Source organism: Chiloscyllium plagiosum, unplaced genomic scaffold (assembly GCF_037043375.1).
Source record: "Chiloscyllium plagiosum isolate Xiang-an unplaced genomic scaffold, Cpla_swu_hap1 HiC_scaffold_5, whole genome shotgun sequence".
NCBI classification, from domain to species: domain Eukaryota; kingdom Metazoa; phylum Chordata; class Chondrichthyes; order Orectolobiformes; family Hemiscylliidae; genus Chiloscyllium; species Chiloscyllium plagiosum.
The window spans coordinates 2051077-2067430 of record NW_028270143.1 but is presented as its reverse complement, the minus strand read 5'-3'; the positions used below and the strand labels follow the sequence as shown (position 1 = coordinate 2067430).

Below are 16354 nucleotides of genomic sequence, written 5' to 3'. Positions count from 1 at the left end.
GCATGATATGGCCTAGACAGATCTCTCAATGAATGATCAAACTCGATGTGTGCAAGATAAATTGAAATCTGCAACCCTTGAGCTTGAATGGCTAACCAGAAATTTTCTTGAGCAAAGAGTATCATTGGCACTGGTAAAGGAGAGTGATAGGATTAATGGAGTAGGCAAGGAAGCAAATGAGAATACATCAACTCCAGGAGTATCATTCCTAATAGAGGAACTAGAGTTATAAAGATGTACAATACAGAAACATTTGGCCCGTATCCTTTAAATCCTTCCTATTCATATACCCATCCAGATGTCTTTCAAATGTTGCAATTGTAGCAGCCTCCATTACTTCCTCTGGCAGCTCATTTCAGACATTCACCACCCTCTGCATGAAAAAGCTGCCCCTTGGATCCCTTTTAAATCTTTCCCCTCTCGCCCTAAACCTATGTCCTCAAGTTCTGAATTCCCTTCTCTTTGCCTCCCCCACTCCAGGGAAAAGACCTTGCCTACTTACCATATCCATGCCTTTCATGATTTTATAAGGTCACCCTCAGCTTCCAATGCTCCAGGGAAAAGAGCCCCAGCCTATTTGGCCTCTCCCTATAGCTCAAATCCTCCAACCCTAGCAACATTCTTGTAGTCTTTTCTGAACCCTTCCAAGTTTCATAACATCCTTCTGATAGGAGGGAGACCAGAATTGCAGACAATATTCCAAAACTGGCCTAACCAAAGGCAAGATAGTTGGAAGTTAATGACTTGGAGGGATTTTATTCAGGGTTTGAAATGTGAAATGAAATAATGGATGGATGTATGAAAATGACTAGAATTGGCCTCCTTGTAATTAGGAATCAAGACTGTAAAATAGTAAGGCTAAAGATGGAGCCATGAACAGCGGCAAGGAAGTTTTCTAGGAAGGGGCAGGATCAGGAAGGACAGCAGAACAATGTACATAAAAAGAGAATATTTGCAGAAGATTAGTTGCTCATGCTACATGTTGATTTTGATTTTACTACTTGTGCTTTTCCCACATAGTAAATTGAATGTTGATTTACGTTGACTGTACTGATGTTGGATCACTCTAATAATTTAGACACAATGTGCCTCCATTTTCAGGAAGTTGAAATAATTCTAACCGTTCACTTTTGTTATCCAGGGGAACCTCAATTATCTGGCATGTGATTATCTGAATATCAGATTATCCGGCAAGATCACAAGGTCCCGGTGATGGACTAAACTATGTTATCTGGCATTTGGTTATCCAGTATTCAATTAACTAAACAAAATATTCCCTGCCAGTGTCCTTTAGATAACGAGGTTCCTCTGTAATCTGCTTTTGTGTACGTGAAAATATTTTTTTGAAAGTTATTCTCGGTCAAATTTGTTTACACAAGTTTGACAGTACGTTAACTTTGTCTTTTATGCTCTCAAATATGTAGATATAATCATGCTGAGAAGTTATTGGAAACCAGGAGGGGACGTTGTGGAGAGTGGGCTAACTGTTTCACACTTTGCTGCAGAGCCATAGGATTTGAAGCCAGATATGTTTGGTGTACAACAGGTAAAATACTGTGTATTTGTAAAGTGCAAATTTAATAGTGAAGATGGTATTTACTTTTCAAAATGACAGCTATTTTGTACTAATTTCAAAAAATTATCAAAATAACTGAGCAGTGGTTTTCTAACATTCAGACAGTTAATTTATGGCAGAACAGGATAAACATAATGTTTCACATTTCTGCATAACATCATGCAATTTAAAGCTTTTGATGTATACATATTTTGCTGAAAAATATACATTTACTTGCTAAAATAAAGAGAGAGCTCAAACATCTGTTATCATTTATGCTAATGTAGAGTTAATTATAACATTGTTACAATTAAGCCACACCCTCCAAAATTAATTTCTAACCTTTCCAATAAATGGACTTGTAACATAATCACTACTTTCCTCATTTCTTAACCTTGCTGTAGTCTGTGCCAAGAAAATGGATTTTTTTTTTTGCTAATCACCCTTCTTTCCCATAATGTGTAATGTTGTCACACTTTCTTCTATTCATAGACTTGCCTTTGGATTTAGCTGATACCATTCCTAAAAAAACAAATGTCCTATGCATAAATGTCTAATACCAATTGTTTTATTCTTTATTTGGTTGTGGGTTTTTTTTATGTCCATTCAATTTTGACTCAGCATGTTTGCCTCTGAGTTAAAACTGTGTTTAATTCACGGCCATGTTAATTACATATTTTTAAAGACATTGAGAATGAAAACTACACAATACTTGCAAATTCTAATGCACTCGAATCCCTGGCATCAGCCTTTTGTAAAATTAACCAAAATCTGATAATGTAAAATAATTGCTCAACAGCTATCTGCTTTAACTGCAATTTAAATTCAATCAGGTATAGTTGATAGGTTCTTTTTGGCATTGTTCTGAATGAACTGCAGAGGTGGGGTCATCCACAATATTGGACATGTGAAGTAAGAAAACCAGTCCTTTCACCTAGTTCAGTTCGTTATTGCAGCTATAAGCAGAAGGCTAGTTTTGATAATGTAACTCGATATTCGTTGTCTTTTCAGATCATGTATGGACTGAGGTATACTCAAACTCCCAGAAGAGGTGGTTGCATTGTGATCCCTGTGAAAATGTCTGTGATAAACCACTCCTGTATGAAGTTGGATGGGGAAAAAAACTGTCTTATGTTTTTGCATTTTCGAAGGATGAGGTAAGTTTGTGCTTAAATAAATCCTGATTAGATGACAATCCCTTGAATCTATTGCTTGATAACAATGACTTTAAAGGATTTGTGAATTGTGTTCCTCTGGTCTTTAACATGATGCAGGTTCTGGAAATAAGGGGAGACATGGTAGTAGCAAAGTACTAATAAATACTATTTGAATCAGTTGTTTACTTTTTCATCGGTGGATTAAAATCTTATTTAGCAGTTAAATAAATAACGTACTTGATATTCACAATGTGACTTTATCTAGAATATCGTGTGCAATTCTGGTCTTCCTATCATAAAGATGTTGTGAAACTTGAAAGGGTTCAGAAAAGATTTACAAGGATGTTGCCAGGGTTGGAGGATTTGAGCTATAGGGAGAGGCTGAACAGGCTGGGGCTGTTTTCTCTGGAGTGTCGGAGGCTGAAGGGTGACCTTATAGAGGTTTACAAAATTGAGAGGCATGGATAGGATAAATAGACAAAGTCTTTTCCCTGGGGTCTGGGAGTCCAGAACTAGAGGGCATAGGTTTAGGGTGAGAAGGGAAAGATATAAAGGAGACATAAGGGGCAACGTTTTCACGCAGAGGGCGGTATGTGTATGGAATGAGCTGCCAGAGGATGTGGTGGAGGCTGGTACAATTGCAACATTGAAAAGGCATTTGGATGGGTATATGAATAGGAGGGGTTTGGAGGGATATAGGCCGGGTGCTGGCAGGTGGGACTAGATTGGGTTGGGATATCTGGTCGGCATGGACAGGATGACCGAAGGGTCTTTTTCCATGCTGTACATCTCTATGACTCCATGACTTTATTTATCTATCTTTATTTATGTTCACATTTTAAATCTGTTCTGTCCTGACCCTACATCTAAATTTTTTCATTTATTGTATCTGGAAGTGTAGTCTTGGTTGACTTTCCCAATCAGACTATGAGAATATGGAAACATGTTAAACTATTTATTAGCTATCGCATTTAGCAATATAGTGAGGGATAAGCTCATATCATGAATGACAGGTAACCTGCTCTAACAAAGGGAAGCTCACTTATCTCCCTGAAATTCAATAGCACCATGGTGTCCAAAATTGTCACCACTAGCACCTTGATGGTCCAACTGACAAGGACCTGATTGTACCAATCATATCAATATAACTACCAAAAGGAGGGTAAAAGCTTCAGCAAGTGTCTAATTTCACCACAAGGGCTCTTGATCATATACAAGGCTCAATTCAGGAATGTGGTGGACTACTGGTTATTTCCTGAGTGGGTTTAACTGCACCATTTCAAAAACCGTTCCAAGTAGGGTAACTCATTGGTGCCTTTGTCATTTGACTAATATCTATAACCTTCAATCACTGCTACTGGACACAAAGTTTAATGAATCGTCTAGAGTATTCAATGTAACCACTTCGTCACGGTCCTACATTTTGACTTCTAGTAAGACAAGAACTTTGATATTGTGGAAACACCTCATCTCCAAGCCATGCCCTAACCTGATTTAATATAAATTAACATTCCTCCATCCCAGGATTTCCCAAACTATCACCATTGTGAGGACAGCATTGACACGAGGATTATGGCAACTCAGCAAAGCACACAACCAATTTCTATTTGCCTCAAGTGTAGTTTTTGTCAGTTCAACAAAGATATTTTTAAACAACCCGTTCAAACATGTTATGATACACCTCTGGAGTAGAATAGCACGGACTTTGTTTTATCTGAAGATCTGTTTGAACCATCCTAGTGCCATTCAACTGATCTATCCCTCCAATTTTCATAAATGAGTCAATCATTAAGGATATTCTGCATTACTGTGAACCATTTTGCTGAGGCATAGACTTCATCAAAGTTATTGTGTAAGGGTTACTTAATTTCAAACTTTCACTACAACGTCATTTTGTAGCCATCTCAATTCTGATGCACTAATGCATATCCAGGGTCGCTGTATCAATTAGGACTTTTTTTTCTCTTATACAGCTTCAAACAGCTCTCAAAATTAGTCGAATAGCGTCGCTGTAATCAAATAATTGTTGGGAAATTTGCTTTAAGATCTGTTCATTAAGGACAAAGGGATAACTAGGGAGAGAATAGGGCCGCTGAAAGATCAGCAAGGCAGCCTTGGAACAGCACAAGATGGGGGAGATATTAAACTAGTATTTTGCAAGAGTGTTTACTGTGGAGAAGGACATGGAAGATTATAGAATGTGGGGAAATAGATGGTGTCATCTTGAAAAATGTCCATGTTACAGAGGAGGGAAGTGCTGGATATCTTGAAACTCAAAGGTGGATAAATCCCCAGGACTTGATCAGGTGTACCCGAGAACTCTGTGGGAAGCCAGAGAAGTGATTGCTAGGCCTGTTACTGAGATATTTGTATCATCAATAGTCACAGGTGAGGTGTCAGAAGACTGGAAGTTGGCTACTGTGGTACCACTATTTAAGAAAGGTGGTAAGGAAAAGCCAGGGAACTACTGGTGAGCCTGACATCGGTGATAGGCAGGTTGTTGAATGGAATCCTGAGGGACAGGATTTGCATGTGTTTGGAAATGTAAGGACTTATTAGGGATAGTCAACGTGGCTTTGTGCATGGGAAATCATATCTCACGAACTTGACTGAGATCTTTGAAGAAGTAACAAAGAGGATTGATGAGGGCAGAGTGGAGAATTTGATCTATATGGACTTCAGTCAGGCATTCGACAAGGGTCCTCATAGTAGACTGATTAGCAAGGTTACGTCACATGGAATTACAGGGAGAACTAGCTATTTGGATACAGAACGGGCTCGAATGTAGAAGACAGGGTGGTGGTGGAGAGTTGCTTTTCAGATTGGAGGCCTGTGACCAGTGGTGTGCCACAAGGATCAGTGCTGGGTCCGCTGTTTTTCGTCATTTATATAAATGATATGGATGTGAACATAGGAGGCATATTTAGTAAGTTTGCAGATGACACCAAAATTGGATGTGTAGTGGTCAGTGAAGAAGGTTACTTCAGAATACAATGGAATCTTGATCAGATGGGCCACTGGGCTGAGGAGTGGCAGATGGAATTTAATTTAGCTAAATGTGAGGTGCTGTATTTTGGAAAGGCAAATCCGAGCAGGGCTTATACATTTAATGCTGGGGAGTGTTGCTGAACAAAGAGACCTTGGAGTGCAAGTTCATAGCTCCTTGAAAGTGGAGTCGCAGGTAGATAGGATAGTGAAGAAGGCGTTTGGTATGCTTTCCTTTACTGGTCAGAGCATTGCGCACAGGAGTTGGGAGGTCATGTTGCGGCTGTACAGTACATCAGTTAGGCCACTTTTGGAGAACCGTGTGCAATTCTGGTCTCCCTCCTATGGGAAGGATGTTGTGAAATTGGAAAGGGTTCAGAAAAGATTTACAAGGATATTACCAGGGTTGATGTATTTGAGCTATAGGGAGAGGCTGAATAGGCTGGGTCTGTTTTCTGTGGAGTGTCGGACGCTGAGGGGTGACTTTCTAGAGGTTTATAAAATCATGAGGGGCATGGATAGGGTAAATAGACAAGGTCTTTTCCCTGGGGTGAGGGAGTCCAGAACTGAAGAGCATAGGTTTAGGGTGAGAGGGTGAAAAATTTAAAAGGGACCTAAGGGGCAACATTTTCAAGCAGAGGGTGGTACGTGTATGGAATAAGGTGCCAGAGGAAGTGGTGGAGACTGGTACAATTACAATATTTAACAGGCATCTGGATTGGGTATATGAATAGGAAGGGTTTAGAGGGATATGGGCCAAGGACTGGCAAGTGGGACGAGATTAGGTTGGGATATCTGGTCAACATGAACAAGTTGGACTTAATGGTCTGCTTCTGCACTGTACATATCTCTGACTCTTGTCAAATATTTACTCTCATAATGTCTTGCTGCAATCTCAATTTCAGTTTCTGAAGGTAAAGTTTCGCAGACCTCAAAGTTTATAGCACAGAATCAATTAGCCATCTATGCCATGTCAAGAATTACCAGGCCAAGGACTCTTCTACCAAATTGCTCAGTGTTCTCGGGTTATCCTGAAATACTCAGTTAATTATTAGTTTCTTCTTATCTTACATATGTTACAAAATTCTTTTTCCTTCCACTCGCATCTCTAACGACACAAGTTTGACACTGAGACTAAAATTATCTGTTCTGCTGCATCACTGTTTCTAGCCCTCGAATTGTGTATTTCTGTATTTGCATCCTATCTGCCCTTTCAAACCCATCTTGTCCATTAGATCTACTTCCTATTCTCCTTCCGTTTTAAATCTGCTGACACCAGCTTTTTCTGAAAAAATCCATTACACCTTGTCTCCAACTTGCCTTTCCTTGAAAAATCCATGTGTGTTTTTGCCTCTTAAGTCCATTACTATCTTTTCACAAATCCATAAAGTCTGTAATCCAGTTTAAGAGCTTGTTTTCAGCACTGATGCCACCTTTATGTATGTCATAATATGACTGTGACTGTGGTACGTTTTGTTTGTCCTTCTCCACCTCTCTGAATTTGATATGGTCAATTACTTCATAATTGTTTAATGTCTCTTTGATTTTCAGATGACTTTGACTAGTTTCATTCTTCACATTTCAATCATAGCCAGAATGTCTTAATGCCACAGTTTCTCATACTGATCCTATATACGTTCCCCTTACCCAAAGATCTATTCTTGCCTCTCTACTAGTTGTAAGTTACATGCTGCTACATACCATCAGCCAAGATATGATGCAAGATTCCAAGTGTAACTCGTAACACTTGACTCACCCTCAACAATTCCAATTTTCAACTTTTCTACTGCCTGTGTATTTAACATCGAAACTTGGATGAGCTATGGTTTCCTCCTTTTCAATATTGGGAAGCTCTGACCACACTGCAAATTCTGTTCTGTCTCACTCATTACATACTCAACCCTGACCATACTCGCAATGTCTGAAGCCATAGACTGTTTGCAATCTGCAGTCATTTGTGACTTCTACATCTTTATCTCCTCCATCTCCATGACCTCCATGACTTAAATTGCTGAGTTTGAATCTTGTCTAAACTTATCTACCACTGAAGCTACGATCTATGTTGGCACCTCTAGATTCAACTGTTCCAATGCTTTGCTGGTCATTCTCACATCTTTTTTTTCCCCTGCATAAACTTGAGCTTATTGAAAACTTTACTGTCTTCAACCACCTTGTCATGTCTGCCAGTCCAACCATGTTTCAAATTTAAACTTCTCATCTTCATGTGCAAATTAATTTCAGTTCAATTGTGGCCTTGCCCTTGTCTGTTTCTGTAACTGTTACCAGCCCTACAGACCTCCAAGAATACTCTTTATTCTTTTGAACTCTGGACCTTTGTGCAACCCATCTTTCTTTACCATTACTATTTGGTGGCCAGATCTCATCTATCCAGACCCAGGATTCTAGAATTCCCTCCCAAAGCTTCTCTCTCCTTTAAGTCTCTCAATAAAACTTTCCTCTTTGACAATGCAGCTCCTTATATCATTTCAGTTGGTTGATGTTACCTGGAGATACTCCTGCAAACATAAAGAGCTTCTGACTCGCAGAACCAAACTCCACGAGGGATTACTGCGAGAAACTATTAATAAGTTAAATTCTGAGGTCAGTGTCTCACTTTTTTTGTATGCTAGTTTGAATGCTATGTGTGAATGCACATGTGTATTCATGATTTTTTTTTCTTAAGAAATGATATACAAATTGTCTATGCAAAAGGTAACAAGCCACCGGTTCCTACAAGTAATATATACAATGAACTCTTGATTCAAAGTCAATTCTTGCAATTAACTGACTTTGAACTTTTGAGCATTTATTTTCCAATTTGCTGTTTGTATTGCTTAATATAAGTTACAGCGTTGTTTATTAAAATCAGTTTGAATCAACTGAAACTGATTCAATGTCTTAAGAATATGTAAATGTAATGTTACTAATAGTTCAATTATTTATGATACATCTTTCCTTTCCTGCTCTCAAACCAGGTCTCTTACAGATGCATTCTTAAATCTCTCAAATTCGGCCTTCTGTATAAACAGGAAATGGTCAGGAATCAACTTCAGTCCTGCCTCAACAGCACTTTCCTATCCTAATAAGCCCCAATTCCCTTAGTGCCCAAAAATTTATTCAGAACGGAGATTGGAATACTCATCGACTCAGCATTCATAGCCCCATAGTATTGAAAATTCTAAAGATTTGCAATGCTTTGAGTGACAAATTTTCTCCAGATCTGTATGCTAAATAGCCAACACCATGTTCCATCTTGTGGAACCAACCTCTCAGCATCTGCCCTGTCAGGACCCTTCTTTTATTTCCTGACAAAATTTCAATGAGATCCCCCTATGATTCTTCTGAACACCAGAGAATAGAAGACAATTAAATTTTAACTTCTCTCTGAGGCCAGTCCTCCGATCCTTGGGATCAGTCCAGTGAACTTCAGTTGCACTTCCTTTAAGACAAATATTTCCGTTCTTAAGTAAAAAGATCAAACTAACTTCAAAAGCCCATAATTGGATCATTTGGAGGATTTGAGCTATAGGGAGAGGCTGAATAAGCTGGGGCTATTTTCCGTGGAGCGTCGGAGGATGAGGAGTGACCATGTAGAGGTTTATAAAATCATGAGGGACATGGATAGACAAAGTCTTTTCCCTAGAGTGGGGGAGTCCGAAACTAGAGGGCGTAGATTTAGGGTGGGGGGCAAAAGATATAAAAGGGACCCAAAGGACAATTTTTTCATGCAGAGGTTGGTGCGTGAAATGGAATGAGCTGCCAGAGAAAGTGGAGGAGGCTGGTACAATTGCAACATTTGAAAGGCATCTGGATGGGTATTTAAATAGGAAGGGTTTAGAGGGATAAGGGCCTAGTGCTGGCAAATGGGATTAGATTAGGTTGGGATATCTGGTCGGCATGGACCAGTTGCACTTAATAGTCTTTACCGTGCTGTACATCTCTGACTTCTTTATTCCTACTCTGACCCCCTTGCAATTAAGCTAATGTTCTGTTTGCATTCCTAATTACTTGCTGTTCCTGCATTAGACCTAATCAGTAAGATATTTGTTGAGTGGGATTTATTTAATAAAATTTGTCATATAAAATGAATGAAACAGTTTGGAAAACACCACTAATCTGTTTGATTAAGTTGAAACTTGGTTCCATATACATTGTTTTATAATTTCAGAGAAAACACTTCCTTCCACAAGACAGGAAACAGGAGCTTTTAGAAAGGCAGATTGTTGAACTTGTAGAATTCATTTCACCAAAGACCCCAAAACCAGGAGAACTTGGTGGGAGGACATCAGGCTCTGTACTTTGGAGAGTAGCCAGAGGAGAAACTGGAGCCCTTGTTCAGGTTGGTAATGATTTAAGTTGCTGCTTAAGCTCAACTTCTAATTCAAGGCATTGTATTCAGATTATTAGAATCATAGAAACTCTACAGTACAGAAAGAGGCTTTTTGGCTCTTTGAGGCAAAAGTGTCTATTCCTGATGAAGGGCTTTTGCCCGAAACGCCAATTTTCCTGCTCGGATGCTGCCTGACCTGCTGTGCTTTTCCAGTACCACTCTGATCTAAACCCTCTTTTTGGCTCTTTGAGTCTGCACTAACCCTCCAAAGCTCATCCCACCCAAATCCAACTCCTTACCTCATCCATGTGACCCTGCATTTACCATGGCTAACCTTCCTACCCTGCACAGCCTGGATGCTATGGATAATTTAGGCCAATTCACCTAACCTGCACATCTTTGGACTGTGCAGACCAGGGGAGAATGTGCACACTACATACAGATAGTCGGGCGAGGGTAGAAAAAAGCTGTGGGACAGCAGTGCTGCCCTATTAAAAGCTGTACATTTTGATTTAAAAGTCTGTATGCCTTGGCTGTGGAGTCAGGAAAAAAAAGGGTTACTGTTTTTGGTTGCTGTTGTGGTCTACCTGTGAGGATATCAGTTGAACAAAATCTACTTAATCTTTGTGTTTGTTCTTCTGACTAGATGCTAGCCTCCTTAGCTGGGAGTGTGGATGAAAAATAGCAGTTGTATTAAGATATGTGCTTCTCTCACACATAGGAACACAGAAATATAAACTAGCTCCTTGTCTTGATTTTTGTTCTCCCCAACTACAAATTTAATTGGGCCAAGCCATCTCACTCATGTCAATGCTGTCAATCTTGATTCACAGACCTGTAGATTACAGCATTTCAAGTGTTTTTCAAATACTCCTTAAATACATTTGGGGATTCTGCTTCTATCACCCTTTTAGAAGTTGACTTCCAGATGCTGACCACCCTATGGATGAATTGTTTTCATTTTCTAATTCAGCTTTAGTCTCTCTACCAACTACTTTTAAATCTTAGCAAGTTTTGAGAAGATTTGTAGCTCAGGTTGAGGTTCTGGATGTAGGTTTGCTCGCTGAACTGCAAGGTTCAGTTACAGACCTTTTGTCACCATACCAGGTAACATCAGTGAGCCTCCGGATGAAGCACTGGTGGTATGGCCCGCTTATTATTTGTGTTTAGATTTCCTTAGGTTGGTGACTGCATTTCCTTTGGTGATGTCATTTCCTGTGGTGACATCATTTCCTGTTCTTTTTCTCAGTGGGTGGTAAATGGAATCTAAGTCAATGTGTTTGTTGATAGACATCTCGTTGGAATGCCACGCTTCTAGGAATTCTTGTGCGTGTCTATGTTTGTCTTGTCCTAGGATGGATGTGTTGTCCTAATCGAAGTGGTGTCCTTCCTCATCTGTATGTAAAGATACTAGTGAGAATGGGTCATGTCTTTTTGTGGTTAGTTCATGTATCCTAATGGCTAGTTTTCTGCCTGTTTGTCCAGTGTAGTGTTTGTTACAATTCTTGCAAGGTATTTTGTAAATGACATTGGTTTTGCTTGTTGTCTGTATTGGGTCCTTCAAGTTCATTAGCTGCTGTTTTAGTGTGTTGGTGGGTTTGTGGGCTACATGATGCCAAGAGATCTGAGTAGTCTGGCAGTCATTTCTGAGGTGTCTTTGACATCAAGGTGGGTGGCTAGAGTTTCTGGACATGTTTTGTCTGCTTGTTTGGGTTTGTTGCTGAGAATTCGGCGGACTGTGTTCGTTGGGTACCCGTTCTTTTTTAATACACTGGAATAATTTATAGGTGATTTTCCTCAGCTCTTCATAATTCCTCTGTGCTGCAGTGCTGGCTCATTGAAATAATGTTCTAATGGAGCTTTGTTTGTGGATGTTGGGATGATAGCTTCTGTCGTTCAGTATTTGGTCCATATGTGTTGTTTTCCTGTAGATGCTGGCTTGAAGTTCCCCATCGGCTGTTCGCTCTACTGTGATACCTGAGAATGGCAGTTTGTTGTTGTTTTCCTCCTCTTTAGTGAATTTTATGTCAGTAAGGGTATTATTAATGGTCTTGAAGGTTTCTTTTAATTTGTTTCATTTAGTGATGACAAAGGTGATGTCCACGTAGCGGACCCAAAGTTTGGGTTGGATGGTTGGCAGAGCTGTTTGTTCAGGTTTCTGCATTTCTGCCTGTGCTAAGAACCCTGATATTGGAGATCCCGTGGGTGTTCTGTTGGTTTGTTTGTAGGTTTTGTTGAAGGTGAAGTGGGTGGAAAGGCCTTAGGTCCACTAGCTTGCCGATTGTCCTTGCCGATGAAGTTGGTGGTGTTTGGTGTATGTGTCTTTGCTTCTTCTAATAGCATAGTCAGTGTTTCCTTGGCCAGGTTGATGTTAATGGATGTGAACAAGGCTGTTGTGTTCAAGGAGACCATTATTTCATCCTCTTCTATTTTGGTGTCTTTGGTCTTCAGGAATTCTTGGGTGGAGTGGATGGAGTTGCATGAGTCTTCGAAGTGTTTGTCTTTGGTGTGTAACTCCTTGGCTAATCTGTAAGTTGGTGTTCCAGGTAGCGAGACTATGGGTCTGAGGGGGGGGCTCCTGGTTTGTGAATTTTGGGTAATCCATAGAAGAAATAATGTCCTATTTATCTTGATCACTTTTATCTACCTGTCCTGAAATCCTTTGGGATCCGTGGACATGAACTCTGAAATCTCTGTCTTTGTACCTTTCTCAATATCCTATTTATTGTGTATTTCCTTCTCTTAATTAATCTGTTCAAATGTATTCCCACACATCTCTCTGGATTGAATGTCATTTTTGGCCACCTGAATAGGCTGTCTATTGATATTTTCTTGCATTCCACAATTTTTTTCTTCAGTATCAATGACGCGAGTCATTTTCATACATTTTATAAATTTTTAAAAGATGCTACCTCTGTTTAAAATAAATGACATGACACAAACCGATAGGGATCCAATACCATGGAACTCCACTGAAAATGGCCTTCCAGTCACACAAACATCTTTTGCCCATTACACTTGCTGCCGCTGAACCAATTTTTGATCTTGGTTTCACATTGCCTTGGATTCCCGTAGCCTTTAGTCTACCATGTTAAGCATTTTCAAAATCTTGCTAATTTCATGTGGACTACAACAAATCTTAGCAGGACTTAATGGTAAGGTCCTAGGGAGTGTTGCTGAACAAAGAGACCTTGCAGTGCAGGTTCATAGCTCCTTGAAAGTGGAGTCGCAGGTAGACAGGATAGTGAAGATGGCGTTTGGTATGCTTTCCTTTATTGGTCAGAGTATTGAGTACAGGAGTTGCAGCTGTACAGGACATTGGTTAGGCCACTGTTGGAATATTGTGTGCAGTTCTGGTCTCCTTCCTATCGGAAAGATGTTGTGAAACTTGAAGGGTTCAGACAAAATTTACAAGGATGTTGCCAGGGTTGGAGGATTTGAGCTATCGGGAGAGTCTGAACAGGCCGGGGTTGATTTCCCTGGAGCGTCGGAGGCTGAGGGGTGACCTTATAGAGGTTTACAAAATTATGAAGGGCATGGGTAGGATAAATAGACAAAGTCTTTTTCCTGGGATCGGAGAGTCCAGAACTAGAGGGCATAGGTTTAGGGTGAGAGGAGAAACATATAAAAGAGACCTAAGGGGCAACTTTTTCACGTAGAGGGTGGCACGTGTATGGAATGAGCTGCCAGAGGAAGTGGTGGAAGCTGGTACAGTTGCAACATTTAAGAGGCATTTGGATGAGTATATGAATAGGAAGGGTTTGGAGGGATATGGGCTGGGTGCTGGCAGGTGGCACTGGATTGGGTTGGGATATCTGGTTGACATGGACAGGTTGGACCGAAGGGTCTGTTTCCATGCTGTACATCTCTATGACTCTGTATCAGGCATGGTTTTTCACCACTTTTTTTTCTGAACAGAATACTGGATTCACTTTCGTTGCTACTGAGAAAGAAAAATCAGCAAAGTCTTTTCATCTTAAGTACAATGTAGTAGAAAATTATTATATTCGGATTTCCAACAATAATGAAATCATTAATGACTGGGAAAAAGGTGTATGGAAAATGGATTCTGTGATTCGGAAAGTGGAAGAAGACTGGAAAATGGTATGGGCTTGCAACAGTGTTTTTTTCATTTGAGTATATCTTTGTAGATTCAATGGAAATTCTGATAAATTTTGAATTCTATTCCAAAGTTAAGCTCAGTGGATGAAGCAGATTAGAGTCTCTGATGATAAACTTTATTCTGAGCATTTTTGCATCAGGATGTCTGAAAGGGTATTTGTGTTTTCTGATTAATTCTCTTTGAAGCAAATCGATTTGTCTGATTGGAATAGTGTTGTGGAGTGTGTGTGAACAAAATGAAAGTTCCTCATATGAGTCTGGCTGCAACTCATTATTGTAAGGATTCATTGGCTCAGATCTTATCATGAAAAGATAGTTGCAGCAAAGTAGATGGGTCCCATGTCGCATGTCCTGACACCGTTGACTCTTTGGGAAACCTCTGGGCAATTCCCAGCATCTGTTACACTTCCAAAAAATCCCAAATGCTTGAGTTAGCAGTACAGACTTTGGAGAGTCCTGACTATTATTAGCTAGCCAGGAAAGGTTGTAGGGATTAAAGCCTGCTTTGATTCCTGGCCAACCATAAGATTGACTCTTCTGCCATCACCAATCTAACTCCCATCCCCTACCTCTTCCTCAAAATCTTAAGTAAGTCTTCCAACTTACTTAATTGGCAACTGTACCCTATCACCCACCTGGTGCCTCTATCCCCTTACATACTTACCTAGGTGATGCTGTTTTAATAATATTAAGAGGGTGGCACGTGTATGGAACCCTCTCCTTTTTAAGATGGAAATAATTTTTCTCCTCTCCAAGCATTGTTATTCTGTGAAATTTTCTTCCTCAGAAAGGAATGGAGGTGTGTTTAAATTAGATAGACTATTGATAGACAAAGGATTTAAGGGTCATGGGTGGAGGTGCAGGCACAAAGTTGAATTTGAGACTACTACCAGATCAGTTAATGGCTCCCATTCACTAGGTTTTGAATGGTGGATCAGACTTGAATGGCCAAGTAGCCACCACCTACTCTTAAATAATTAATTACTAAATAATTCAGCTTTACCAAAGTAGTATCAAAGTTTAAATGGTAGTTAATGGAAATTGACCTCTTTATTTACAGACACAGGTCAATGGTATAGATTGGTGAAAAGGTTTTTGAATTATTTGGTCATTCAGTTGCTTATCACTGCTATAGCTGAACATGACTCCTTCTGTAATATAAGCATAATCCGACTTGTTGTAAAAGCTTTTACTGTGTACTACTTAATGCAGTATATTTCTTTGTCTTGCCCAGGTGTACTTAGCTCGCACAGAGGGGTCATCATGTGCCAAAGTCAGTTGGAAGATTGAATGTGGTTCAGTGGGTCTAAGGATTGACAATGTCTCAATTCGATCCAGAAGCCAGACATTTCAAACTGGAAATGTTCAATGGCATCTAAGTTCAAATTTGGTCAGCGTAGACCTAAATGGAGGTCTGTATTGCACTATTATTGAGTTTGACAATTTATTTTTTTAAAATGCAGTACAGTAACAAGTTCTTAATTTTTACATATCTTTCTTGAAATTAGATGAAAATACATATTCATTTCCTGATTTTGATGGATCGACTGAATTAATTTTGGAGGCAGAGCTAAGTGGTGGAGAAGGCGATGTTGCATGGCAGCACACCCAACTCTTCAGGCAAAGTTTGACTGATCATCAGGAATATCCCATGGAAATCATTATAACTTTTAAGGATATTTCGACTGTGTGAATTATCATTAGCATAGTTTTCAAATTACTCAAACCATGTATTTTTTATATTATTCAATAGAAGCATTTGCACTAAAACAATATTTTTATGACCGTACTCTTGGATGTTGTTGAGACTTTCTGATTCTTTATTAGAACTTGTGATGGGATCACCTGTAGAAAAATACTTGTACTATGTGGTGAATAAAACTTGATAACTTGTATTTTGTACCATTCTAAGTGTTGATGAAGTATCTAATGGCCTCTCAAATTAAAAATGTTGCAGCACAGATTAGCTTCTCCATATATTTGTGTGACCACACCTTAAAAGAAAGTAATTAGATATTGACTTTGGTTAGCTATCTTCAGAACATGATGAGGCAATATAGAAATACAGGGTTTTATTTTAGTATTACATTTTAAATTACTATTACACACCATAATATTAACCTATGTTAGTCAAATATATATATATATATATATATATATTAATAATGAGTATTTTGGGATCTCTCCTGGATTTCTTTTCATAAA

The 16354-nt window shown here is 39.4% G+C and overlaps 1 protein-coding gene across 1 annotated transcript in view; it reads left to right on the top strand.

Annotated features, from left to right (window-relative positions):
• ngly1 (N-glycanase 1) overlaps positions 1-16044 on the top strand; it is a 41195-nt gene extending 25151 nt beyond the window's left edge. The window contains exons 6-12 of the mRNA XM_043689464.2: positions 1425-1546; positions 2567-2712; positions 8188-8298; positions 9866-10036; positions 13946-14131; positions 15384-15561; positions 15658-16044. Coding sequence (XP_043545399.2) covers positions 1425-1546; positions 2567-2712; positions 8188-8298; positions 9866-10036; positions 13946-14131; positions 15384-15561; positions 15658-15842 — 1099 coding nt within the window. The 3' untranslated portion in view covers positions 15843-16044. The remainder of the gene's footprint in view (positions 1-1424; positions 1547-2566; positions 2713-8187; positions 8299-9865; positions 10037-13945; positions 14132-15383; positions 15562-15657) is intronic.
• Positions 16045-16354: the final 310 nt, after the last annotated feature.